The sequence below is a fragment of the Balaenoptera acutorostrata genome, chromosome 10 (genome assembly GCF_949987535.1).
Source record: "Balaenoptera acutorostrata chromosome 10, mBalAcu1.1, whole genome shotgun sequence".
Classification (NCBI taxonomy): Eukaryota; Metazoa; Chordata; class Mammalia; order Artiodactyla; family Balaenopteridae; genus Balaenoptera; species Balaenoptera acutorostrata.
Window position 1 is genome coordinate 69,902,802 of NC_080073.1, and position 27,639 is coordinate 69,930,440.

A 27,639-nucleotide genomic window follows, 5' to 3' on the forward strand; every position below is an offset into this window, starting at 1 on the left:
ATACACAAAAATAAACTCAAAATGGATTAAAGACCTAAATGTAAGACCAGATACTATAAAACTCTTAGAGGAAAACATAGGCAGAACACTCTTTGACATAAATAGCAGCAATATCTTTTTTGAGCCATCTCCTAGAGTAATGGAAATAAAAACAAAAATAAACAAATGGGACCTAAGTAAATGCAAAAGCTTTTGCACAGCAAAGGAAACCATTGACAAAACAAAAAAACAACCCAGAGAATGGGAGAAAATATTTGCAAATGATGCGACTGACAAGGGATTAGTCTCCAAAATTTGCAAACAGCTCATGCGGCTCAATATCAAAAAACCAAACAACCCAATCAAAAAATGTGCAGAAGACCTACGTAGACATTTCTCCAAAGAAGACATATAGATGGCCAAGAAGCACATGAAAAGATGCTCAACATCACTAATTATTAGAGAAATGCAAATCAAAACTACAATGAGATATCACCTCACACCAGTCAGAATGGCCATCAAAAAAAATCTACAAATAATAAATGCTGGAGAGGGTGTGGAGAAATGGGAACTCTCCCGCACTGTTGGTGGGAATGTAAATTGGTACAGCCACTATGGAGAACAGTATGGAGGTACCTTAAAAAATTAAAAATAGAGCTACCATATGATCCAGCGATCCCACTCCTGGGCATATATCTGTAGAAAAACATGGTTCAAAAAGATACATCCACCCCAGTGTTCATTACGGCACTGTTTACAATAGCCAAGACATGGAAACAACCTAAATGTCCATGGACAGATGAATGGATAAAGAAGATGTGGTACATATATATAATAGAATTTTACTCAGCCATTAAAAAGAATGAAATAATGCTATTTGCAGCAACATGGATGGACCTGGAGATTATCATACTAAGTGAAGTTAAGTCAGACAGAGAAAGACAAATATAATATGATATCACTTATATGTGGAATATTAAAAAAATGATACAAATGAACTTATTTACAAAACAGAAACAGACTCACAGACTTAGAGAATGAACTTATGGTTACTGGGGGGAAGGGTTGGGGGGAGGGACAGAGTGGGAATTTGGGATTGACCTGTACACACTTCTGTATTTAAAATAGATAACCAACAAGGACCTACTGTATAGCACAGGGAACTCTGCTCAATATTCTGTAAAAACATAAATGAGAAAAGAATTTGAAAAAGAATAGATACATGTATATGGGGAAAAAATGTAGTTGAATGCACAACAATGTGAATGCACTTAATGCCATTGAATTGTACACTTAAAATGATGAAAATGGAAAATTTTATGTATATTTTACCCCTATAAAAAAACCCAAAAATATATTTGCAATAATATTTAAAAAAAATACATTTTCTGTGGATAGGCAAAAGATCCAGAATAGTCAACACATTACTGAAGGAGAAGAACAAAGTTGGAGGACTGACATTACTCAACTTCAAGACATACTATAAGGCCATAGTGATCAAGATATAGCAAAAGAATAGACAAATAGATTAATGGGCAGAATATAGAGCCCAGAAATAGACCTGCATATATATAGCCAACCGATCTTTGACAAAGGAAAAATGGCAGTACAATGGAGCAAAGATAGTCTTTTAAAAAATGGTACTAGAGAGAGAAAAAAAAATGATACCAGAACAACTGGACATTCACTCTTAAAACTCTTAGAACTTAATAATAAGATAACAAGGGACTTCCCTGGTGGTCCAGTGGTTAAGAATCCATCTTGCAATGCAAGGGATGCCGGTTCAATCCCTGATCAAGGAACTAAGATCCCACATGCTGCGGGGCAACTAAGCCAGCGTGCCACAACTAGAGAGCCCGAGTGCCGCAACTACAGAGCCCATGCGCTCTGGAGCCCTCGCACCACAATGAAAGATCCCGTGTGCCACAACTAAGACCCGACGCAGCCAAAAAAAAAAAAAAATAATAATAATAATAAGATAACAAACAACCTAATTAAAAAATGGGACAAAGACCTTAACAGACCTCACCAAAGATACACACATAATAAATAAGTATATGAAAAGATGTTCCACATCATAGGTCATCAGGGAAAGGCAAATTAGAACGAGATACCACTACACCCATACTAGAGTGGCCAAAATTTGGAATATTGACCACCCTAAGTGCTGGTGTGGATGTGGAAAAATGCGAACTCTCATACATTGCTGGTGGGAATGCAAAATGATACAGCCACTTTGGAAGACAGTTTGGCAGTTTCTTATAAAACTAAACATACTTTTAACATATGATCCAGTAATTGTGCCCCTTGGTATTTACCCAAATGTATTGAAAAATTATGTCCACAGAAAAACCTGCATATGAATGTTTATAGAAACTTTATTTGTAATGTTTAAAATTTGGAAGTAACCAAGATGTCCTTCAGTATGTGAACGGATAAATAAACTGGGATACATCCAGACAATGGAATATTATTCAGTGTTAAAAAGAAATAAGCTGGGACTTCCCTGGTTGTGCAGTGGTTAAGAATCTGTCTGCCAATGCAGGGGACACAGGTTTGATCCCTGGTCCAGGAAGATCCCACATGCTGCAGAGGAACTAAGCCCATGCGCCACAACTACTGAGCCTGCACTCTAGAGCCCATGAGCCACAACTACTGAAGCCCGCACGCCTAGAGCCCATGCTCCGCAACAAGAGAAGCCACCGCAATAAGAAGCCCATGCACCACAATGAAGAGTAGCCCCCGCTCGCCACAACTAGAGAAAGCCTATGCGCAGCAAAGACCCAATGCAGCCAAAAATAAATAAATAAAGAAATAAGCTATCAAGCCATGAAAAGACATGGAGGAACCTTAAGTGAATCAAAGAAACAAAACAAAAACTACACGATTTCCTCCAGTTTCTCTGATCTATAGGGACTGCTTTCTTGCTTCTGGGATAAGAAATAGATGGTTTCTTGGAGCTCTTTCCATCTGCACCCCTTGCACGTTCCAGGTTTCAGGCTGCCTTTCAGTCCTGGCCAGGAGATACCAGAGGGGGAACAACTGGGAAACTCACCCTGATTTGGTGGTTCTTTGACTTCTGTTTTTCCTTCCTCAAGAATTCTGCTGGGCTTCCCTGGTGACAGTGGTTAAGAATCCACCTGCCAATGCAGGGGACACAGGTTCGAGCCCTGGTCCGGGAAGATCCCACATGCCGCGGAGCAGCTGGGCCTGTTGTGCCACAACTACTGAGCCTGCGCTCTGGAGCCCGGGAGCCACAACTACTGAGCCCACATGCCACAGCTACTGAAGCCTGCGCGCCTAGAGCTCGTGCACCACAACGAAGAGTAGCCCCCGCTCGCCACAACTAGAGAAAGCCTGCATGCAACAACAAAGACCCAACGCAACCAAGAGTAAATAAATAAAATAAATAAATTTATTTTTAAAAAAAGAAGAATTCTGCTACCATTTACTTTTCATAATCCTCAGATAGGTGTTGCATGCATTCTGCCTAGGTTATAAATTGCATTCAGTGGAAGAAATGGGATGGAATGTGTTTTCTCCATTTTGACAAGAATTGGAAACTTCTGTTTTTCTTTTTGTTGTTGGGTATTATATATTTTTTTGGAAATAAGTCATTTGTCAAATATTTGTACTGTGAATGTTTTTCTTTCAGTCCGTGGCTTGCCTATTCAATTTCTTAATGGAGTCTTTTGATGAGCAGAAGCCTTTTTATTTTGTGAAGTCTATTTTTCTCAATTTTTTCTTCTGATTAATGCTCTCTGGGTCCTTTGTAAAAAATATCTTTGTCTACTCCAAGTCTGCAAAGATATTTTTCTATGTTTTCTTTTTTAAAACTTCTGTTTTCCCCTGTTTTATTGAGACATAGTTGATATAACATTGTATGTTCAAGGTGTACAACATAATAATTTGATATATGTATATACTGGAAAATGATTACCACAGTCAGTTAACATCCAGCACCTCACATGGTTATAACTTTCAAACATACAATACGTTATTGCTAACTATAGTCACCTGTGTTTTCTTTTATAGGCTTTTTTTTTTTCTTTTCTGTTTTTGCTCTTTGTTTAGGTCTGATCCATTTTTATTTAATTTTACATATGGTGTAAGGTAGGAATCAAGATTCATCTTTCCCCTATATATGTATCTGGTTGTTCCAGCATTATTCACTGGATTTACTCATATATATATATAAAAGTAAATTTATCATTAATTTTCCTATGTTTTAAATGCATTCTCTCATTATTTAATGCTTTACATTAAAAGTTAACAAATCACAATTTAAAAGTAACTGTATTTCAAATAATTGATTTCCTTTGTAATCCTATACATTGTATATTATGCCCTTCAAATTATTATTTTGAGAATGGGTTCACAAGCTTTACAAGATTACCAAAGGTATCCAATACATGTTAAGAATAATGTCTTAACCCATGTTAAGAACCCCTGGTGAGGTGGAAAGACACAGCTTTAGAACCAAAGAAACCTGGGTTTAAATGCTCATTTGTTGCTTCCTAGCTCTGTGACCTGGGGCACATCACTTAACCTTCATTCATTTCCCATACTTCCATATATTCAATAAATGTCTATTGCGTACCTACTGCCAGCCACAATATTAAATCTTATGGATTTAATACAGACAGACATAACCTTTCCTGTACAAAGTTTACAGCTGAGTGGGGAGGCAGATGAGTCAGTGGGTCATTATACAAGACTGGTGAGTGCTTTGATAGTGAAGGACAGAAGGCTATGGAAGCTTAGGGGTACTCCCCACTCAGACTTGTGGGGTCAGGAAAGATTACCAGAGATAACACTAAACAGGCCTCAGGATAAGTGGACATTACCCAAGCAAAGAGAGGGAGAAGAGCAATCCAGGAAAGGGGATGAACTCTTTCGAGAGGCATGGCATGGTTGAGAAACCAAGAGAAAACCGCGATGGGGAGAACTAAGCGACCAGTAGCTCAAAGTATGACTGCAGAAGGGGTAAGATGGGAGGGTCTTGTATGCCATCCTAAGGACATTGGCTTCATCCTAAGAGACGTGAGAAGCCATTGATGGGCTTTCATCATTGATGTGTTGTAACAGGATCAAATTAGTTTTTTTTTTTTTTTTTAAATCACTTTGATTTGCAGAGAATGCACTAGAGGGATCCCAACTGGAGACAGGGACAATGATTTGGAGATTATTGGAGAAATCCTGATGAGAGAAGGTGAGTGCATGGTTAGTGGCAATGTGGATGGAGAATGGATAGATTTGGGATAATTTGTAGGTAAACGCAATAAAGTATATACTGGAGGCTCTGGGGAATGAGAGAAGATTTCTGGTTGGACCAATGGTGGTGTAATTCATTGGAAAAAGAGCAGGTTTATGGGAGAATATAAGGTCAGACTTGAATCTATGGGTGTGAAGTGACTGAGTGAGGATGTTGGGCAGACTTTTGGCCATATTGGTCTGAAGATCAGAAGAGGGGTTTGGCAAAGGAAGCCATCCGTGTCCATATGGTAAAATGCCACAGGCGGCCTTCTTTCTTTCCTCTGGACCTTAGTTCAATATCTGTAGAGAATGTACTGTATGCTGCGTGTTGGGGATACAGCAGTGAACAAGAAGACTGGGTTTCTGCCCTCAACCAGTTTTCCGTTTACCTCTCTAAACTTGTTCCTTTTGTTTTTTTTGGCCGCGCCGGGGGCCTTGTGGGATCTTCCCTAACCAGGGATGGAACCCGTGCCCCAGTAATGGAAGCGTGGAGTCCTAACCACTGGACCGCCAGGGAATTCCCTCTCTAAATTTGTTCTTAATCTGTAAAATTAAGATAATAATGAGATTAAGAGAGATGAGTTGATGTGATGGCACCTGGCCTTTTTTGTTTTTAATACTTCTTTCTCGTACCCAAAGTCGGAAGATACCTGGTTACTTTTGCTTTTGTATCCCTTCCCCGTTGGGTCTTCTGCGCAGGCGCTCTGGGCTGCTCGGGGGCAGGGGGTGGGGCGGGCCCGAACTAGAGCGGTCTGCCCCTGGGCCAGGGCCCGGGAGGGTGGAGGGAGCTGGATGCCCTGACGTCATCAAGCTGCGCGGCCCGCAGGGCGGGACCCGAGCGCGACTACGCGGCCAGCGGACCGGGGCGGGCTTGTGGGGAAGCGAAACTGGGGGAGGAGGAGGCGGCTCTGGCAGCGGCAGGGCCAGGCCTGGTGGCGGCGGCATCGGCGGCCTGATCCCCCGCTCTCCGCTCCTTGGCAGCTCGCCCTCTTCCCTCAGCGTGAGTGCCGACGCGCGGCCCGGGGGGAGCGAGCGGGCGGGCCCGCGGGCTCAGTATCTTCCCCTCGGCCCCCCATGGGCGGTCGTGACCCTCACCGCCCTTTCTCTCTCCCTTCCTCCTTTATACCCTTCTTCCCCGCGCCCCATCCCCAGTCCGCCAGCTGCCGCTGCCAAATGTCTCTGCGCACACATTCACACACTCACGTTATCTACAAATGAAAAGACTGGCCCGGGGAGATGTGAGCTCATCTCTTCCCTCTATGAATAGGGGTGGTAATGCGAAACCGAGGCCCAGGGAGAGAAGACTGGAGAGGGGATTTGAACCCCTTCCCTGAGGGAGCAGCAGGTAGAACCAGGCCTTCTGCCTTCCACTTAGAAGTTTCCTGCCAGGGCACATTCTTTTGGATGTGTAGGTCACTTGAGCTGGGCACTGGTTAGCTGTGCGGCCTTCCCCTCTGGGGCCTCAGTTTCTTTTAGTGGAAAAGGAGAGGGTTGAATGAGGTGATTTGGAAGGCTCAAATCTGAGGTGGTTTGGGGAGGAGCATCGGTATCTCCTGCCTTTCGGACGCTATTTCCTCTCCTTTTTTGGCACCTACCTCAACACAGTTCTTGAGTTTCCTGTGCTTCCAGTCTCCCCCGGAGTCGCTAGGAATCAGAGGGCCCTTTTTGCTTACGTTATGGGCCTTTGGGTTGAGGGGGTATTTAACACCGTAGTTTAAAGTGAAATGTGGCTCAGCCTGGTTTTGCTTTCTGTTTGTTCAGCGTCTCCTGTTCTTCCTACTTCCTCAGGATAGCCCCTGCCTGTGCCTGGTAAGAGGCTGCCTCCTTAGGAAGGATGAGATTATGTGTTGGGTAGGCTGCCTCATCCTTGAGCTGGAGAGAAGTGAAACGTGATTCATGTTTGAATCACGAGGGGATCAGTGGTATCTTTGGATTTCATCACTCTCTTGCTGCTGTGACCCATACTGTAAGCCTGTTCTTGTGCACCTGCAACGCCCCTTTCCTAAGGAATTGCAGCCCAGCTGAGCACCCACCTGTTTGCTCCTATTTTTGAGTACTTTCTCTTTTCTGAGTCCTCTTATAGCCAGCGGTTGTGTGTAAACCCACTGTATTCACGTCTACTCTTAATTGTTCTTTAATTTGATAATTCCTTAAGATTTCAGGAATCTCATAATCACTTCACTGCATCTCATTTTTTTCCCCTCATGCTTGCCTCTCATGCTTACCCATGGGCATGGATGATGGTGACATGGTGCCTTGCCTGTTTCCATTCTTTTTTGTGGAGGTGGGTTCTTGTTCTTAAAATTGTTTTTGTACCTGAGTCCTGTGATATGGCTACCTCCGGTCCTGCTAACTTTCCCACTCTTCTGTTTTCTCAGTCCTAAGTCAACCACTGCTTCCATTCCTTACTCCGTTTAAAAACTTGCCCACTTCTCCCATGTTTTCAAACATCCTGAAGTAAACCAAAAACCAACATTTGTATCATACTGTATAATCTCTTAATTGTCCTGGTGAAATAATAATGGTGATGTAGCAATCATTCTGGGATGATTTTTTCACCTTGGAAATATTTGTTGATATTCATCAGGTTTCATAATTAATTTCTAGTGTACATTGTTGTCACACATGGCCAGTGTTGCATCAAAAATATAGAATAACAAGTACGCAAGGTCTTTTTCCCCCTGTGGCTCGTGGAGTTGATCCATGACTTTTTGGTATCTGACACCAATGGCCCAGAGGCCTCTGGGTCTGTGAGCACCACATTTTCCAGTAAAACTAACAGCTGTTATTGAAAACCAGAGCTTGCCTAGCACCCTTCCTGGACCTCATTCTGAGGAAGAAGCTATTCAAGTGCTGGCAATGGAAGCTGTTTGGAGTTGCCAACTTTCATCCCATTAATGGTTCATTCCCATTCTTTGGAATTCCTGCTGTGATCCTAGTATCTCTGACAAGGGCAGCTGACTATCTGGATTTGTGGTTGCAGTAACAATGAGGAGGAGAAATGATTCAGAATGCACTGCCCCTCTCAAGAAACAGAAGAAAAGAGTTGCAGAGCTTGGCCTGAACCTCAGCTCTACATCTGACGATGAACCTCCCTCCTCTGTCAATCATGCAGCAAAAGGTAAGCTTGCCTGTGTGGTCAGAGGCCACTGACCATCTGGTTATTTGAATCACTGATGCCTGAATTGGGCAGAATACAGTTAAGTGCCTCTTGAGGAAAATTAGGCAAATTCTACAGAGAGATACTGGTTGTAGACTCTCTTCTCTTTTGCCATTCTCCTCCTGGGAGTTGGGAACTTGTTTTAACTAAAAAATTGGAAGTTTTACAGGTGTGCCTTAGTTCTGTTGTGGTCCTTCAGTAGGTGGCACTCTTTTGCTGCCTTAAACCAGGTGGAAGTAGTGGTGAGCATTGAGTGCCCTGTGCTCTCAGCTGTTAATGATCTTGGGGCTCTTTCACAGGGCTGGGCTCTTTGCTGCAGTAATCTGGCCTAATTCCCCTCAGGTTTTTGCATTCTGTTTCCTCAATTCCCTCAGCAGTTATGATCAGAAACACCCAAATGAATTGGAGCATCCCTGTGTTCACTGTTTACATTAAGCTCTAAGGACTTCACTGATCTGGTTGAAACTAGCATTTTGCTTTGCCTGTTTTTTAGGGTTACAGATGTTCACAGTTTCCACAGGTGCTTTCTATGAGAAATTGTGAAGTGTCTCTGAGCTTGCCTGAAATACCAAACAATTAGAAGTAGCTCCATTTGCATTTATCTTTACTTGCCAGCTGTATTAATTTCCTAACAAAGTACCACAAACTGGGTAGCTTAAAACAATAGAAATTTATTCTCCACACTTCTGGAGGCTAGAAGTCTAAAATCAATGTGCCAGCACGGCCATGCTCCCTCCCAAGGCTCTAGGGAAGAATCCTTCCTTGCCTTTTCTAGTTTCTGGTGATTGCTGGTGATCCTTGGTGTTCCTTGGCTTGTAGCAGCATAATTCCAGTCTCTGCCTCTGTGTGTGTCTGTGTTCAAATTTCCCTCTTCTTATGAGGATATCAGTCATTGGATGAGGGCCCACCCTAATCCAGTACGACTTCATCTTAATTTGATTACATCTGCAAAGACCCTATTTCCAAATGCCATGTTCCCAGGTGCTGGGTGGACATGACCTTTTGGGCACTATTTAACCCAGTACACCAGCAGTCTTGCATTTTGTATCCTCTGCTGGGTCACTGGTAAATTGGAATGAAATTTGGTGACAGATTGGTGACTGAAAGAGTGTGAAGAATCCTTTGAGGGTGATAGAAAATACAGTTTATTCTCAACTGGTTGGCTAATTGAAGGGCGGTTATTCATCAGCTGTACTGAGTAGCTGGTCCAGAAAGGAGAAGCTTGACTGGCCTTACATACAGCTAATGAAGCCTTTGGGGCGGCTGTGATCCTGGCTGGATCAAGAGACTCTCTTATAACCTTGTGTGCGGAGATACGTGTGCCTTTAAAGTTGTCACAGTGGATTCCAGGGTAGGTGAGAAAGACTGTATGTAATTGAGGTTACTAAGTGGGAGGGCAAAAATATATTGGGCATATAGGTTCTAGGGCCTGTTGAGGAAAGGGAGTTTTGCTTATCACCTGGGATTTGAGCAACTTGATGAAGGTAGAGTCTCCTTGGGCAGGGCTCTGGGGTAGTGGGAGAAATGGCCTGCAAGAAAGGGAGAGCGTGCCTGGGGGAATAAATGATACTTAGGTGGTGGAGGTATCTGGTTCTAAGCGGATCCTGGGGGACGTCTGCTCTCAAGAGAATGGCTCCCAGGTAGAGGAAGGTGTATAGTTAAGGATCTTTCAAGGGAACCAGTCTAATTTAAATTTCAAGCTTTTAAAAATGTGACTGTGAATTGAGATTTTCCTCCTCCCTCCCACCCTCCCACGAACTCCTTTTAATTGTACCAAATGTCTTTAACCTTTTCTAGAAGTAGCACCATATGACTCAGTCAGGATTGACTGTTGCTGTTGTTTGTACAGAATGGAAATCTAGAGGTGGCCTGTACCTTGTATGCGTCTGGCAATAGGCCATTTGGTCCCTTTCATTTGCAGAAAAATGAGGCAGGAGGCAGAGGCAAACAAACATTGTTAGATTTCCCTGGGTCAGCTAATTTTAGGAAGGGCAGCTCCACATTGACAAAAAACCTCTGAGGGCTAGAGTCTGGTGTCTTCATCAGCAAGACTGCTCTCTGTGCCCCACCCCCTGCAACCCCATGCCTGGCGTGGAATAAATGCTCAGTAAATATTTACTGAATAGAACTGATGGAAGGCAACAGTAGTATCTTTTCCAAGAAGCATAAAATGCTTTGCCTCATTCATTTTGCCTATGCCTCCTCCAGTCTACAGAGGATCGTTTCATTAAGTACATCACATTTATATCATCTCTGTTCTGTGTTGGCTTCTCTTAGGCATCCCCTGGACAGTGTGCCCTGGTAGTTAACTGTCTCGCCAGAAACTACATATCCCCTGAGATCTATATGCGGCTTTCCTATTCAAGCCATTGCATTAAAGCAGGTGTGTTTCCTTTTGCTCCGACCCCTTCTACCCGGACATACTGTTGAACAGATGATTGAAAAATGCTCTTTAGGGAGTACAAATAGAAAAAAAAAAAGTAGTTGCTATTTTTGTCTCTCTGGGCCTTGTTTGTGCTTCCTCTGCTTGATCAATATGATAACTCATTAATAGATCTATTTAGTTTAATCGGTTTTTATTTTACATTATTGACAGGGTAGCTGCATTGCCAGTCAGAGTCTAACATCTGACCAGACTAAAGAAGAAAAGGGATGTTGTTGTCATGGCCACTGGGGCATCGTATACTCTTTAGAGTATTTTAAGAGGAGTTTGAAGGCATTTTCAAGCCTAAATAAACTCTTGGAAATTTGCTATTAAGTAACGTTTTGAAGCAAGGAGAGGCAGATGGAGGTCATTTTTTTCTTTTTGGTTGTTTGTTACAGGGAAACTGTGGTCTAGACCCCAAGACAATTTCCTTTTCTTTTCAGCTGTGCATCTAGTGTGGGCTCCTGGCCCTCCCACAGCGTGTTGCTTTGGAAGTGGCTGGGCTCCTTCACCGGCACCACACTGAAAGTGCCTTCCCCTCTGTCAGGTTTAATTCTTCGCTAAATAGGCCATTTTCCCTGAAACACCATCGTTTTCCTGTCAGCCCAGATTCATGACCTTAATCAAAAACTTCCTTTATTGGTGTCTGTTTAAATTGCTTTAACGAGTTACCATTTGTCTGGCATGAAGGAGAAATTGAGTCTTTAACCAGGAATGAGTGTATTCCACAGCAGTTGTTAGGCAGGATGTGGTGTTGATTAAAGTCCATAATTTATTCTTCTGCATCTGTGTGCCGCTCACCTTGGCCATTAGTGGTCAGAGCTGTCCCTCCTTGTGTGTTGTCACTGTTATTTTTAATCTTGGCATGTTTGACCCACTGTTCTGTTATGGAAAATTTTGTCAGTAGCTGGGAAAGCTCTGATTCTTCTATAAAATGAACCTGTTTTCTTTAAACTGACTTAAGAGTAATGATTTCTATCAGGTAGAGAAGAAATCTTAAATGAAAGCTCTAAATAATGTCTTGGGCTCTCTGGTAGGTTTTAGAAGGGGAGATCCTGGGGAGGTAAATGGGAATGCCACCCAATTTTGGCAAGTTCTTAATAAAACTCATGATTTTAATAGACTGACCTTATTACTCCTGTTAATTTATATCCTCATCACAAGATTGTCTGCTCAATGTTTGCTAAATTCTTATCAGTCTTGGGAGGCTGAACTTCCTCTTTAGTTCCTGCTGCAGCCAAGACAGTTGTCTTCTTTTCATCTGAAAAGAGTGGCCCCAAAGGCCCAGGGGTGAAAATGAGTAGTGGCTGTGGCAGTCTGTGGACATCAGGACTAATCTAGGGAACTTTGTCTTAAATCATGTCAGGCTGAGAATTGGCTTTAAATAGCACATGAAATAAAAGAGAGAAGTAAGGGTTATCTGCTTATCCAGCACACTTTTTGATCTCACAAAGAAAAGCCTAGTAGGATGATATTTTAGCTCTCATCAACCTCATTCTCAGAACCTGGACAGGACAGGTATCTGTACATTAGGTGACAGCTAAGGAAGAGGAATGGAGTGGAAAGATCTTTGTGCCAGAGTCTGGTGCTGGAATATTGCACCAGAGCCACCAAGGATTTGCCCAATGAGCCTTGCACCCAAATTTGGTTCTTCGTGTCATTTTGGTCCAAAAATGGCATGAGGACAAAGAAAACAAAAGATCTCCCTCTGAGATCTGAGGGTGGCAGGAACCCTGCATGCCCAGGAATGATATTCATACCATTGATGGGTGCCCAGTGATGGATCCTTAAGCAAACCTAACAGCCTGGCAACTCCCTAGAGCTGGACCAAGGGCACACTCTCCTTTGAGAAGGACATCAGGTTTTCCTAACATTTATATAGATAGACCTGTGAATCTCCAGATAGCTGGTGAAAGAAATAATAGCTCATTTAACATTGTAGCTTCTAGGTTAGTCTCTGGATTCCTGGGCTGCCCAGGGAAACTTCAGGGCAGTGCTCAGGGAGGTGCCCCCATTCCTGCACTGAGCGGTACAGGTTGGAGGCATGGAAGCAACTGAGTGAAGAGACTCTGCACCTTTGGAAGCACAGTTCTTTAACATATGGGAGCTCTGTTGCAGAGCACATTTCTCCTCCACGTGGGCAATGAGAGATGAGAGGCCCAGGCTTAGTTTTAAGCTACTCAGAAGGTCTTTCCCCTCATATCTGCTGTCCTCTGAAGATTTTTCTGGAAAGGAACCAAATTCTGCACAAGGCTTAGAATGGTACTTTATTTCTTTATAGCTTTTTTTAAACCCTAATTTTCAAACTAACATATTCTTATTTCTCACACAGAAAATGCAGAAAAGGCAAAACAAAATAAATATCACCGCACTTCTCAGTTTCCATGGTTACTCATTGTTAATGTTCTGGGTCTTTCCTTCTGAGTGGCACTCTCTGGCACTCTGTGACGTGTGCTGCATTGGTCCATGTAAGCAAGTCAGCTCCTTATTGAGGGAATTGAACAGCCACCTTTTTAAGAGGACGAAGGCAGATTTGGTGCCTCTCATTCAGGGATATTCTCAACCAGAATTCCTCCTTAGGAGCCAGAATTTTGGTTTTAAGTTTATTCTAATTTTTTCACACATGTTCACCTGCCTTTCTTTTGCAAAATGTTATATTCTTAAAAATGCATATTTATTTTAGCTATTGGATTTTTAAGCTCTCTGGGGGTAAGGTTGTTACTTTTGGATAGTACTCCATTGTATATAGCATGGACCGTTTATAAAACAGGTTCTGAACCAAAGTTGTTGTCTGATCTGTTAAACAATATCAGATGTCCTTTTTCAGCCTACTGGGGTGCAGGGTGCTAAGTGATAGTCCAAGGGGGACTCAGTTCTCTGCTAGGATATAGGTATTCCATCCTCATGCTTAAACTTTTTGTTGTTTTTGTTGTTGAACCTTTAAAAAAACTTTTTTTAAAGACTTCTTTTTTTTTTTTTTAGAGCAGTTTAAGGTTCACAGCAAAATTGAAAGTACAAAGGTATCTCCTACACACCCTGCCCCTATATGCACAGCCTCTCCCATTAGCACCGTCTCTTACCAGAGTGCTACATTTGTTACATTGATGAACCTGTGCTGACACAACATTATCAACCAGAGTTCATAGTTTATATTGTGGTTCACTCTTGATGTTGTACACTCCATGGGTTTGGGCAAATATATAATGACATGTACCCTTCCTTATATTTTTGAGGGCTGAACGTCTTGCACTGCATGTATGAGGTGTTGTAAGAGGAAATATCCTGAGGTACACTTTGTGGGTGCTTAGCAAAGATGACAACTGGGTGACAGTTCTTTAAATTCACTACAGTGAGCAGTTAATTAATTTCTATTAAATGCAAAGCCTTAGTCCAAGTGTTGGAGATAGAATGTTGGTTGTGGCAGAGTCCTTGCTCTCTAGGAGTGATCCTGTCCAGTGGGGTGGCATGTGACAACTAGCTCTCCGGCAGTGTGATGAGTGCTGTGCTGATGGTATGAATACTGGTGCTACTGGAGCACCGTGGAAGGGAGAAGGCCTGGGGTGCTGGGGAAGACTTCGCTCTTCTCTGAATGTCAACCCTTAGTTTGTGTTCTCACTGGGAAATGGATGGATCAGTGCAGATAGTCTTTAGAATTAGGATGTAATCCTCAAGTTATGAATACCTGTATAATGCCCATTTTGGGTATATATAAATAATTTTTTTACATGGCTGCCCTTTGTGCCTTTCCGCAAATACCTCCCACAAGCAGCCAAACTTTGAGTCAACATCTCTTCTCAGGGACTTCCTTTCTTCCTTAAAGGAATTGTGCTACATTGCTAAGTTAGTTTTCTTTTTTTACATTTATTTAAAATTTTAATTAAGATAATTAATATTATCTTTTAATTAAGATAATATATTCACATGGTTCATAAATCAAAAATATAAAATGATAGCCAATATAAACTCTAGTGATATAAAAATGTAAATCAAGTTTCACTTCTTCCACTTTCACTCGTTCCAAGTAATCATTTTGGTATTCTTTTTCCATGCCTCAACCCCACATGTGTGGATAATCACTTTTATTGGTCTTTTATATCTTTCCTTCCAAAAGCTCTTTTTGCAATGACCAGAAATAAAAATTTATATTTTTATTGTCCCTCTTTAGTACACAAGAGTTAGGATGCCATGTTCATGAATATGGTCTAGGTCTTCTATTATTCAGTTGACAATGTGTCTCGGTGATCTCACCATTTCAATACAGAGGGAGGTTCCCAAGTTTTCTTGGTTTTTGGCACTCTTAGTGCTGCCTTAACTTTTTTCCCCATGCCCTAAAAATACCAAAAGAAATACCTAACAGTTTAGTTTATTAAGTATTTAGGTCTAAATAACAAGCATTTATATCCTAACAACTGATAGATGTTTGTAAGAATAATATTCATAAATTGAAGAATTAAAAAAATTTTATTCTTAAATAAGCACAATTACTTATTAATGAGATTTGTATACTGTTGAGCACTATACAGCTTCTCAAACCTTGGGATCAGATTGGATACTATCACCCTTATTTCCTGTTCTGCATTCCTCCTGGCTTGCAGTTTAATACCATTTTCAATGGGAATATGCAGAAATTGTTTACCAGATTTTTCTTTTTTTTTTTGCCACGCAGAGCAGCATGCGGGATCTTAGTTCCCCAACTATGGATCGAACCCTCGCCCCCTGCAGTGGAAGTGTGGAATCTTAACCATTGAACGGCCAGGGAAGTCCCCTGTTTACCAGATTTTTGAGATACAATCTATTTCCAAATTTGGGTGGGTTTTCCTTAAGAACTACCTGAATAAAATTATATTGGGTTGAAATATCTTTTTTTTTGGCCACGCCGCGCGGCTTGCTGCATCTTAGTTCCCCAACCAGGGATCTAGCCTGGGCTCCGGCAGTGGAAGCACCGAGTCCTAACCACTGGGCTGCCAGAGAATTCCCTGAAATATCTTTTTTAAAAAAAAATTATTTAATTAATTAATTTTTGGCTGCATTGGGTCTTCATTGCTGTGCGTGGGCTTTCTCTAGTTGTGGTGAGCAGGGGCTACTCTTAGTTGCAGTGCGCGGGCTTCTCATTGCGGTGGCTTCTCTTGTTGTGGAGCACAGGCTCTAGGCATGCGGGCTTCAGTAGCTGTGGCATGTGGGCTCAGTAGTTGTGGCTCGCGGGCTGTAGAGCACAGGCTCAGTAGTTGTGACACACGGGCTTAGTTGCTCTGTGGCATGTGGGAGCTTCCTGGACCAGGGCTAGAACCCATGTCCTCTGCATTGGCAGGAGGATTCTTAACCACTGCGCCACCAGGGAAGTCCTGAAATATCTTTTAAGTTAAGAGATTCACGTATCTATAAAAGATAGGGAAAGACCCAGTTACAGTGACTATGTAGACTGTGGAGTATCCCACTTGACCAGGAGACAGGTAATGCACCACTTCTGGCAGCTGCTAAGGTGGGTCTTATTTGGAATACTTTGGCAACAAAGTTGCTGACAATGAAGATGGTGGCTTGACTCTCTCAGGCCGGCAGCTCCCTCCTGGAGCCTTTAAGTTCAGCTCCTCTACTCTCCACCTCTGTTGGTGTTGCTGCCTGAGCACCCCCTCTTCCCTGTCCTCTCTTTTCTTCTCTTTTTCTTTCCTTTCCTGTCTTCCCCTCCCCCTTCACTTCTCCCTTTCTCTTCCCCACTTTCCCCCTGTGAGCCGCTCTTCTCTGGGGCTGTGCTGTAGACCCACCATCTCACCTACAAGTTTGAAGGACCATGAAAACAGGAAACTAGGAGGTTAAACAATCAGAAACTGTTAGTCCTGTGATAGAATTGTTGAAAATGAAACCAGGTATCAGTGTTTGGAAATTGATTTTCAAATAATAAATAGCAGCAGAAATAACAGTCATATCATCAATAAATACATTTTATATCTGACAGTGTACTTTCAAATACATTTTTTCACTTAATCTTCAAACAACCCTATGAGGAAGGTATTAGCATCCCAGTTTTGTAAGGGATGGGAAAGGAAAACTGATACTTTGAACTCCTGTTGTGTGTCAGGTACCATTAGGAACCTCAGTGACTTGCCCAAGATTACACAGTTTGTAAAAGGTAGAGAATACATTTGACCTGGGTCATTTAATGAACTTTATGTGTGCAGTGCATATACTAAACACTAGTTGAATAAATGAAACTTGGACTTCTAGAGGCAAATTGTGCCATAAACGCACCAAAACATCTTCCTTTTTTCTTTTGCAGCATCTGCTACAAGCCTAAGTGGGTCTGACAGTGAGACTGAGGGGAAGCAACGCAGCTCTGACTCTTTTGATGATGCATTCAAAGCAGACTCTCTCGTGGAGGGAACTTCTTCTCGCTATTCCATGTATAACAGTGTGTCCCAGAAGCTTATGGTATGTCAGGGCTTGGGTTAGGTTGTGTTGGGTTTCTGAAGCTCTACTAGCAGAGTGAGAGAAGGGAAATTGTATTGGTATTGGAGAAGAAGCAAAGTGAGGGCATGAGTTTTTCCTCTGCTTTAGTTTAGTAGAGAGCTGCTGTAGTTTAGTAGAGAGAGTGTGACCCCCTCTTGATAGAAGTATCACATTTGAATCATCCATGGGCAGTGGCTGCTCCTGTCCTGTCCAGAGCTGAGTTCTTGTGAGCATATGTGAACACATGAATGTGTGTCGGTGGATAAAGAGGCTTCACGCTGAGATTTTTTGCTCTAGTGAGTGATCTCAAAAGAAATGACTAAAATCCTGCTCACTCCTAGGTGCCTAAAATAAATGGGAGTAGTAGTCTTCTGTATTACTTCCAAAAGAGGGCCTAGTTTTCCTTCCTAACTTCAGTACCCCATTGGTATACCACAAGAAAGAAGGTGAAAAGGAAGATCTGCTGCTTTCCTTATGAGACTTTAGTGTATGTGCAAAGGTTAGGAAAATCCAAGTTTGTCTTCTGTCTAGCTTCAAGAATATTATAGTGGACGTCTCCATTTTCTGTTGGATTCCTTTAAGAATGAGAACTGCCACTTCTGAAGTCATAGTCAGGATTCTGGGTTGGGGCCAAAAACTTTGGGGAAGTGGAAGATGGGGAAGTTTGTGACTCAGTCAGACTCTTTGACCTGGGGAAAGATTTGTGGCTACTGTAGGAATTTCATCCGGCTCCTGAGCTGGTAATGCCCCTTCCGTATGGAATATAGACCTTCTAGGGTAAATTAGATCTTCTTAGGATAGGAGTTCTTTTATTAGACAAGGGTGTGTGGGTATTGGGATTCGGGTCTCTGTTTTTGGGGGTATGTAACTGGGCTCAGTGACTCTAGAGTTTAATGTAAGCTTTTTAGTTAGTTGTGACATTTAAAAAAATGTTTCTGTCCAGAGTCTTATAGTATCTCCCATACCTCAGTTTTACATGAAGTGATTTTTCAGTTAATCTCTTGATTAAGTGGGCTCCTACAAGCCCTCATTGTCCTTGCCTAGTAAGGCCATTTGACTGGTTAAGGGTAAGGTTTAGAAGTTGCCGCTTGAAGCAGTTCCATTTTAAATTATGTTCTCTTTATCAGCTTTACCCTGGATCTACTTCTCACTTAATCAGACAAATTAGCTGGAAGGGTAGTTGTGCAAATGTCCAATGAGATTCATTATATACTCTTGGTGCCTTTAATTACAGCTATGAGGTCGCTTCTCATTTATCCAACTTATAGTTGCCCTAGAGTTTCACCTCCAGGATAGGCAGCCACTGGGCCCACAGTTAAACTGCAGTTACTTATTTATGCTTCTTTTCATTAGGCTAGAAGGAAAACCTTAGGCCTTACTCGTTTATATTTCTCAGGGTTTAACATGTCTGGCACATGATAAGGGCTAAATAAATGTCTGTTTATTTATATAAATGCACCATTACTTCTCTTTTTCAGGCCAAGATGGGCTTCAAGGAAGGTGAAGGATTGGGTAAATACAGCCAGGGTCGGAAAGACATCGTTGAGGCCTCTAATCAGAAAGGTCGACGAGGCTTGGGTCTGACGCTGCAAGGCTTTGACCAAGAGCTGAATGTGGACTGGCGAGCTGAGCCAGAGGTAACTGGTATGGAGAGGAGGAGACAGGAAAGCCATTCATGGCTTTATGAAGCCATATTAACATTAACAAACTAGAAGTCTCCAGAGGCAGTATGATCAGGGTGGTTAGTGGAGATTGGAACTAGTTTCTTATGTGGAAGATACTGGGGTGTCCAAAATGGAAAACAGGAGTCTGGGGGAGATATGGTGGGATGTGGATTTGTTTCCTGTTGTTTCACATAGGACTGTCTAAGACCAGTGGGTGTAAGATGCAAGAAAGCAGAGTGTGTCTCCACAAAGAACTTTAATAAATAGATACAGCTTTCCACCAGTGACGAAGGTGCCTAATGAGGTAGTGAGCTCCCTTTGCTGAAAGGATTCAGATGGGGCCAAATGAGGACCTACTCTCCCATTGTGTGAATGACTGGATTAGGTGCCCTCCAAGGTCCTTGCACCTCCACAGGTTTATGACATCTCGGTATTAAATAGGTGTTTGTTTATGCCATATAGCTTTTCTGTTGTGGGTTTAGTCTGCTTATCTCCTTGGGTATGAGTTTGTTTTAACCCTGAATACCAAAGGAGGCTCTATTCCTTTTCATGACACAGGTAATGTTGAGGTTTTATTTTTATTTATTTATTTATGCCCTACCTTATTCCACAGAGGATTTGAAGTCGGTATAATAAAAGCACCTAAAAATAATGGTAAAATATTACCATTATAGAGTTGAAACTAGAGAAAATAGAGCACAGATATCTAGCCTTCCACATAGTTGCTGTAGTTGAGCTTCAGATGTGGGTCTGAACTCTGGAAAATTGATATTTTATTTGCCTCCTGAACTTATGTTCCAGTTCAGGAAAGAAGTCCTGTGATCCTGTGCATGATAAAAGCCTAATAAGGTGTCAGAGTAAGATGCCGACAAGCCAAGAGCTAATGGGTTCTGGGGGTGGTCCTGCTGTGTTGCCTTGTAGTTATGAGGAGACGAGACAGGCAGAATAGGGCAAATATTTGTAACTGGGGCTAGATGTAGGTTTTTACCTCAGAAGTACTTCGTGCTTTCCATGTCCTCATTTGTGTGAAAACAAGTGAAGAGTCCCTATCCTCTCAATGGGGCAGAATTAGAACTAACTTTGCTAAACTTAGAATCTGAAATTTGCTCATAAAATCTCTGTTTTTAATGTAGACAGGCTATTGGGAAAAAAGAATTTTTTTTTTTTGGCTGTGGCGCACGGCTTGCAGGATCTTAGTTCCCCCCGACCAGAGGTTGAACCTGGGCCGTGGCAGTGAAAGTGCTGAGTACTAACCACTGGACCACCAGGGAATTCCATGAAAAAATTTTTTGAGGCAAGGCTGTCCTAATTATCATTTACCATAATTTACTTTTTCTCTTAAAAAAGATGTCCTGTCTTTTGGTTAAGAATTTGGCTCAACTATTAGTTGGTGGTCACTTCTTTAAGGTAGATGAGTCTGGGCAGCCTGAGGTGAATGCCCAGTTCCTGGAGTCACCACACGGAGAGTGCTCAGTGGCCACTGCAGCCCAGGTATATGGAGTGCAAGGTGTGACGCTTCAAAGTCCACTTTGTGGGTAGCCTTAATGTTCAGACTTCCATGGGGAGATTGAGTCTGCTTTTCCTCTCCAAAGGGGCCTCCAAAGTGTATATGAGCTTCTTTTGAGAGGTTATAATTCACAACTATTTATGTGTAACGGGGGTGGATTTGACCAGGGGGAGAAACAATGATTGACTGCCAGATTCATTGACAAAGTTTTCAGTAATTTTTCTTTTAAACTTTTTCTCTGTTAAGGGTGGTTGGCTTGCCCTCAAGACCTTGCATTGTGATACCATTTTATGCCTTTCAGAGCATGTAATATTGCCTTTAATCTCATCGCTTCAATTCACAGTGGTGAATCTCTTCTCCACACTTGCTTGGAGGGAATGTGTGGAGCTGCCAATGCAGGTTAGCCACCTGTTTAGGTTTTATAATCCATGTCTTTCTAGCCCAGTGAACTTAGTTCTGGCTGCATGTTAGAATCACTTGGAGACTTCTAAAAACATACTTATACCCAGTCCCCACCTCAGACCAATAGAATCATATACTCTGAGGGTGGGGCCCAGGCATCAGTACTTTTTAAAAGGTCTGCAGATGATCCTAATGTATAGCCAGGATGAAAACCACTGTTTTAGCTTGATAAGGAAAGTAATTGAAAAATTAAGAGGAAGCAGCGTTAGAGATGCCAGTTTCTGCTCTGTCTTGGAATGAAAGGCATCAGGAGGTGAGACTCACTGCACTGAGTCTTCCTGATGTAATTACCTTATCATGGACTTGTATCCTACGTGTACTTCTCTGTGTCCCCACTGCTCTGATTATAGGCCTCTTGAATTAAGGACCATGTCTTTTTTTTTTTTTTTTTGGCCACGTTGCATGGCATGCGGGATCTTGGCTTCCCAACCAGGGATCAAACCTGTGCCCCCTCTAGTGGAAACGCGGCGTCCTAACCACTGGACTGCCAGGGAGGTCCCAAGGACCATATCTTTTTAATTCTGCATTCTGAGCTCTTAGCCCACAGTAGGTATTCATCAAATAATATTGGAATAAATGAAAGAAACTTTGTAAGTTGGGGAAATTTCTTAGGATTCAAACCAGAATTGGACCTGGCCTTCAGAAGTTAAACTTTAGAATTCTGGCTCTTAGTTCTAATGTTTGACACTGCCAGTGGCCTCAGCTTCCTGGACACTTTTCACTCTGAGTCCCTCTTGATTGTTTTGGGGAAGCCCTGGTGAGTTGGGGCATATCCCTGAGGGTCTGTCTTACCTGACTTACTTGCCTCTCTTTTGTTTGTAGCCCAGTGCCTGTGAGCAGGTGTCATGGTTCCCAGAATGTACCACTGAAATTCCTGACACTCAGGAAATGAGCGATTGGATGGTTGTGGGAAAGGTAGGATTTCAGGAAAATGTACCCTGAATTCTTGGCACTTATCTCCTGACTTTTCTCCTCCTCAAGTCAGGTGTGTACATTGTGTACTCACAGTTTAAGAAAAATGTGAATCTGAGCATTCTGCATCAAGGAGGTGTGTCAAGGGCTTTACGGATATGCCCCTGGCAGATGAGGCAGACAGGGTTTTTCCTCCTTTAACTTGCAGGGCAGCACAAAATGCATAACTTCTGTCTTCCTCTTGGTTGCTTTTTAGAGTAGCTTATTATACATCTGTATATTCTGGTCACTGCTGGGCACTGTTCCAGGTAGATAAAAAGGCACTGTCCCTGTCCTCAGGAAGTATTGAGGGAGTTGTTACGGAGGAAATTTGTTTAATCTCCTTCTGGAAAATTACAAGAATAAAGTAGATAGCTATACCAAGTCAGCATGGTCTGGAGAGCAGTTCTCAAAGTGTAGGGACCTCCAGGGATCTCCATGACCCTTTCACGGGGTCTACCAGGTCAAAGTTATTTTAATAATGATACTAAAAAGTTATTTGCCTTTTTCATTCTCATTCTCTCACAAGTGTCCAGTGGAGTTTTCCAGTGACCATGACATGTGCTATCACGACCAATTGAATGCAAATGTGGACAGGAGAATCTAGCTGCTGTGTATTAAGCCAGATATTGAGAGATTTGCAAAATGGAAAACAGGGCCACTCTTCTCAATAAATTTTTTTTTTGGAAATATAGTTTTTTCTCATAAAAATGTTATTTATGTTAATATACCATCTTCTTTTAAACTAAATTAGTAAATATTTAAACATTTTCTCGGTTTTAACTTCTAATATATATACACATATCTCTTACATAAACAAAAGCTCTTTGGGGGTCCTCAGTGGTCTTGAAGAGTGTAAACCTGAGAACGCCAAGTTTGAGCATCACTGATTTAGAGGTAGCCTCACTCAGACATGAAGTTGGACTTGACATCCCCATGGGGCTCCCTCACCCTTGTTTTCTGTGACACTACCAGGTCAGTGCCTGGGATCCTGCCTTCGTACTCATCACAGAGCAAGAGGCTTCCTGGTTGAGGGAAAGGCTTCTGTCATTTGGGGCATTCCCCATCCTTCTGCCTCCACACTCTAGGGACAGACAGCTTGGACATCTCCTTCCTGTTTGCTTTTCTCAGCCTCAGCATTCATGAGTCTTGTATCCATATGGTGCTCTAGTCAGAGTACCCAGGGGGCTGCTTCATCTCACAGTCATCTGGACTAGAGCCAGAGGGATTTGGGATTTTCTTTTTCCCGCCCTTCAGGGATTGATGTTCTTTGGCCCCTTTTGCTCTACTCACTCAGAACCTTAGTTTCCCCATCCATCCCCCCAAATACAGTCACACGTGGTCATTATTAATTGGTTTCTTCTCCCTGTAGAGAAAGATGATTATTGAAGATGAAACAGAGTTTTGCGGGGAAGAGCTGCTTCACAGTGTGTTGCAATGTAAGGTAAGGACTTGTGGCTAGAGCTGGAGTTGAAGATTTTGTGTGAGGGGTTGTGCTGGGCTTTTCTTGTTTTTTTGAGTCAGTTGTGGGGAGGCTGAAGTTTAGCTAAGATTTTTCCTTGAGATCAGATAGGTAGCTTGGTACATTTCTGTGAGGTGTCCTTTTTCCTGGTGGCTCTCCTGCCCTGATAGTGTTGTGCTATCCCTGTGATCAGTAGCCAGGAAAGGAACCACTTAATTTCAGTGGGTCGGTTCATTGTAATCCTGAAGGGGGCCTGGCATAGTGAAAGGTTCGGAATCATTCTGTAGCATCAGATAGAGCTGAATTCAAATCCTAGTTTAGCAGCTTTTTTTTTTTCCTGTGTGACCTTGGGCCACTTGCTTTAGCTTCTCTGAGTTTGAGTTTTCTCATCTATAAATTGGGGAGAAAATACTCACTTCCCAGTGTTGTTGTAAAAATTAAAAGTAGTTGGTGTTACCCTCCCCTTGATGTCTTTTGGCCTGTCTTTGGGTCAGGAAGTGCATTGCCTGGGGCAGAATGAGCCAAGGAAACTGAGGAGGAAGTGGGTTGGAGAAGAAGGCAAGACCTCAGACTAGCTTCACAGAGCTTATTTTTCTGGCAGGCAGAGTGTTGGGAATATCCTTAAGGTGACTGGAACTCAGGTAAAGTGAGGCTTTCTTTTTTCAGAGAGAAAATTAGAGAACGGAGAAGGGTTCCCTCCCGTGTGGTAGGCACCCTCAGAAAACTCTGGTCTTGGTTTGTCTACCCACTCTCTGGGTACCCTTCATGTCAGAACTCTGGTCCCTTGGGAAGTTGCTGCTGGAGTGGAGAAGCAGATTTGTTATGAGGATTACCAGTGCCAGGAGGTGACTCCGTGCCATTTATTAACCACTTACCATGTGCCAGGCACATGCTTACTTCCCTTTTATTTTGTACCATTTTACAGGTGAGGTAGTTGAGGGTCAGAGTGATTGAGTGACTTGTCTAGGGTCACACATCTGGTCATTTCAGAACTGGGATACGGCAGGAGCCTAGCTCTTCAGAGGGCTGTGAATCAGGCCCCTCAAGCTCGTTAAGACACCTGTTTCATCCCAAAGGGTGATGCTGACCTTCAGGTTCTGATTCTCTCTGGGCAGAATGTGTTTGATATCCTGGATGGGGAGGAGATGCGGCGAGCTCGGACCCGGGCCAATCCCTACGAGATGATCCGAGGAGTCTTCTTCCTAAACAGGTTTGCTGACATTTCTTCCCCCGCCCCCCACCTGAATGTACACTGTTCTACCTTTTCATTTGAGCCTTAGCTCTCCATATGTCTGGTACTGAGGCACACTTTTCTGTCTTGCTTTGTTGCAGGGCGGCAATGAAGATGGCTAACATGGATTTTGTGTTCGACCGCATGTTTACAAATCCGAGGGACTCTTATGGGGTGAGAACAAGATTTTGCTTCTGAATTCACAGTGCCAAATGAGCTTGAGCTTCAGTGGTTCAGACATTGCCATTTGTGCAGTGCTAGGAGAGTATTCCTGCTAGGTGATAGAGATGTATTTTGTGAAAGAGATATATTTTGCTTTGAGCTCTTCAGGTAGGGTTCCACAGTGCTTCCTGTGGTCCCAGGAGTGCCCCAGTAAGCAGCTGTCTCTAGGGCTTCGGGCCCTGAGTCCCACCCCCCAACTCTGCAGACCCTGCTGCTCACTCTAAGTGGAGGCAGCAGGGCTTGCAGGGGTGGAGAAGGGGCATTCCTGACAAAATCAGCATCTGTGCATCTGTAGGCCTAGGAGGCAGGGAGAGGAGGCCATGAGCTAGAGCACAGGCCTCCCTCCTGCATTCATTAAACATGTATTTATCAAAACCCCGACTTTTTGCCAGGCACAGTACCAGGAATATAATTTTGAAGGAGATAGACGTGATCCCTTTCCCCATGGTGCTTGTGTTCTGGAAATTCTGGTGGACTTGAGAGCTGATAAGGGTACAGGGTTGGGGGTTTGTAAAGCCTTTCTGTGCTCATTGATGTGTGGAGGCCAGTTGCCACCAGGGAGCTTTCCCCTGCCTTCTTCCTACCATGGATGAGGTAGAGTCTGAGTACAGTCAGCCCTCCGTGTCTGTAGGTTCTGCATCCACGGATACAGAGGGCCGACTGTACACTGCCATTTTATATAAAGGACTTGAGCATCTGCAGATTTTGGTGGCTGCAGGGGTCCTGAAACCAATCCCCTGCAGATGCTGTGGGATGACTGTATACAGTCCTTACAGTGAGTGTTCCAAATTGAAACTTGTGACCTCATCTGATTTGGTTGCTGTTTCTGGTATGAGAGGGCAGTACTCTGGGAAATGTTTGAGTGTTGAATGAAATGTGGGCATCTGGGTTCTTTCATTGGTCTATTTAAAATCAATATTGTGTCTGAAGATCTAGGCTGTGTTCAGTGAGGGTTGAGGGCGGGCATGGAGTGCAGCACTTAGTCGCAGGTGGTGTCACTTAGGTTCATACCTTCTTTGGGTCTCAGCTGTCTCATCTCTGAAATTAGCCCTACTAACCTGCCAGAGGGCTGGGGCAGGACCAAAAGACTCTTAAGATTTGTTCCAGCTCTAAAATCTGTGATTTCAAATGTGGCCACTTCCCTTTCTGCCTCTCTGAACAAGCTTTGTGTGGGATCATAATTACCAGTCTTTGGCCCTTCTCAAGAAGTGGTAGAGCAAAATGATTTTCTACTTTGCTACATGTCATTTTTCTGAACACAGACCCTCCATAATGATAGAGAAAGAAAAAAGGAAATTTCATTCTAACATTCCCTTCAGGGTTTCAAAGCATTTTTACCCAGTCCTAGAAAGTCAGTTCTCTCTGACAGTGAAGGGGCCAGGAGCCAGCTGTTCCCGAACCTGTTTCTGCTTCACTTACCCTCCTTCTACTAGGCCCTGATTATCCACTGCTTAAAGAAACTTGTTTTCCAATTCTTTAATGTTTCGGCTTCACCTACCTGACTGCTTCTTCAGTGCTGGCGAAACTGGTAGGTGGACCCCTCCAGTCTTTAGTTATTTCTCTCTCCCAGGTCTTCCTCCCCATTTTACAGTACCAGCAAGCTGCACAAAAGAGCTCTTAGAATTAGCATCTTGAGAAAATTAGGTTGATGTAATGTTGATTTAATTTTTTGAGCTCCAAATGATTTCTTTTAAACCCCTGCCTGGCAAAGGAACTCTGTTAAGCTGCTGGGAAGTCACAGCATCACTTTGGGCTTTTTAATGTTAAACGCCTCCAGCAACTGGTTTCTGGTTATTGTCTTTGGCTGTCAGGAAAATGAAGTAGGCATCAGGGTTGTCCCATTCAGGTCGAGGGTGGAGATATTAGTTACATAGGAAAAGGCAGCCGTGTTTGTGATGCTTCAGGCAGCTTCTTGACTTGAATTGATTGATAGTGGCCATGGAGAATTGCCCTTTCAGAGATGTTCTTCTACGCTCCACTATAAAAAGTGATTTCTCTTCAGCTCCTAGTGTTTTCTTCTCTCTTTTCACCTCTGTTTTCCCCCGAGGACCAGAGTGACAGCCAAGCCCGGCAGGCTTGGTGTGTTTTTCAGGTGAGACACTCTAGAGCTGGGAGTGGTGGAAGCCCCAGGCACATGCCCAGGTTTGCCAGGGTCTCAGTGGCTCTTGGATCAGGCGAATTACAGAATAAGAGTGTGGAGAACTTGAAGCTTGGGAAAGGGTGAGGAGGTTGGAGGTGGGAAGCCAGAGGGAGGGTCTCCGAGGTTTTTCAGTGTGTTTCTGCTTCTGCAGGTTGTGGAAAAAGGAGAAAAGAGGCTAGGGTAGGGAAATAAAGAAATCATAAACAAGAATTGGAAGGGACAAGGGAAAGAAGGGAATTTAGATTCTTTGGGTATATGGAAGCATATTATAAACCAAAACGTTATGTGAGGGACTTGTGTGCTTGGGCTTATTGTTGAGGTAAGAAAACATTGGCTGTGAAGCGTAACAGGAGACAAAAACTGAATATAGATCTTTAAGTTTCAGTGCTGTCTTAGAAGAAATTAGACAGCACTTACGAAGTGCCCGCTGCATGTGGAGCACAGTGCTAGGCATTGCAAAGACAAAAGGATGGACGGGACCAGAGTTTTGACTCTAAGGAAGTTCATCTAGTTGAATATAATGTTATCTTACGTTTGTTTAGTATTGTACAGTTTCTAAAGGTCTTTGACATATGGTACTTCATTTAATCCTCTAATAGCCTTAAAAAATAACCTGCATTAGTCCTAGTTTACAGTTGAGGAAGCTCGAGCTTAAAGACATAAATTATGGACTTGCCTTTGACTGCACAGCCAGTAAATGGCAGAGGTGAGAATCCCAGATGTCCTTTCTATGAAAGGA

At 42.9% G+C, this 27,639-nt stretch overlaps 2 protein-coding genes across 4 annotated transcripts in view; both read left to right on the plus strand.

Moving 5' to 3' along the window:
• Positions 1 to 3,283, plus strand: part of RNF8 (ring finger protein 8) — a 74,926-nt gene extending 71,643 nt beyond the window's left edge. For all 3 annotated transcript variants that reach the window (XM_057555268.1, XM_057555269.1, XM_057555270.1), the window contains one exon: positions 3,078 to 3,283. In XM_057555268.1, coding sequence (XP_057411251.1) covers positions 3,078 to 3,268 — 191 coding nt within the window. In that variant the 3' untranslated portion in view covers positions 3,269 to 3,283. The remainder of the gene's footprint in view (positions 1 to 3,077) is intronic.
• Positions 3,284 to 6,076: 2,793 nt separating this feature from the next.
• CMTR1 (cap methyltransferase 1) overlaps positions 6,077 to 27,639 on the plus strand; it is a 57,510-nt gene continuing 35,947 nt past the window's right edge. The window contains exons 1-8 of the mRNA XM_007197933.3: positions 6,077 to 6,235; positions 8,219 to 8,356; positions 17,092 to 17,243; positions 18,740 to 18,898; positions 21,717 to 21,809; positions 23,218 to 23,289; positions 24,423 to 24,517; positions 24,640 to 24,712. Of these exons, the coding sequence (XP_007197995.1) occupies positions 8,224 to 8,356; positions 17,092 to 17,243; positions 18,740 to 18,898; positions 21,717 to 21,809; positions 23,218 to 23,289; positions 24,423 to 24,517; positions 24,640 to 24,712 (777 nt within the window). The 5' untranslated portion in view covers positions 6,077 to 6,235; positions 8,219 to 8,223. The remainder of the gene's footprint in view (positions 6,236 to 8,218; positions 8,357 to 17,091; positions 17,244 to 18,739; positions 18,899 to 21,716; positions 21,810 to 23,217; positions 23,290 to 24,422; positions 24,518 to 24,639; positions 24,713 to 27,639) is intronic.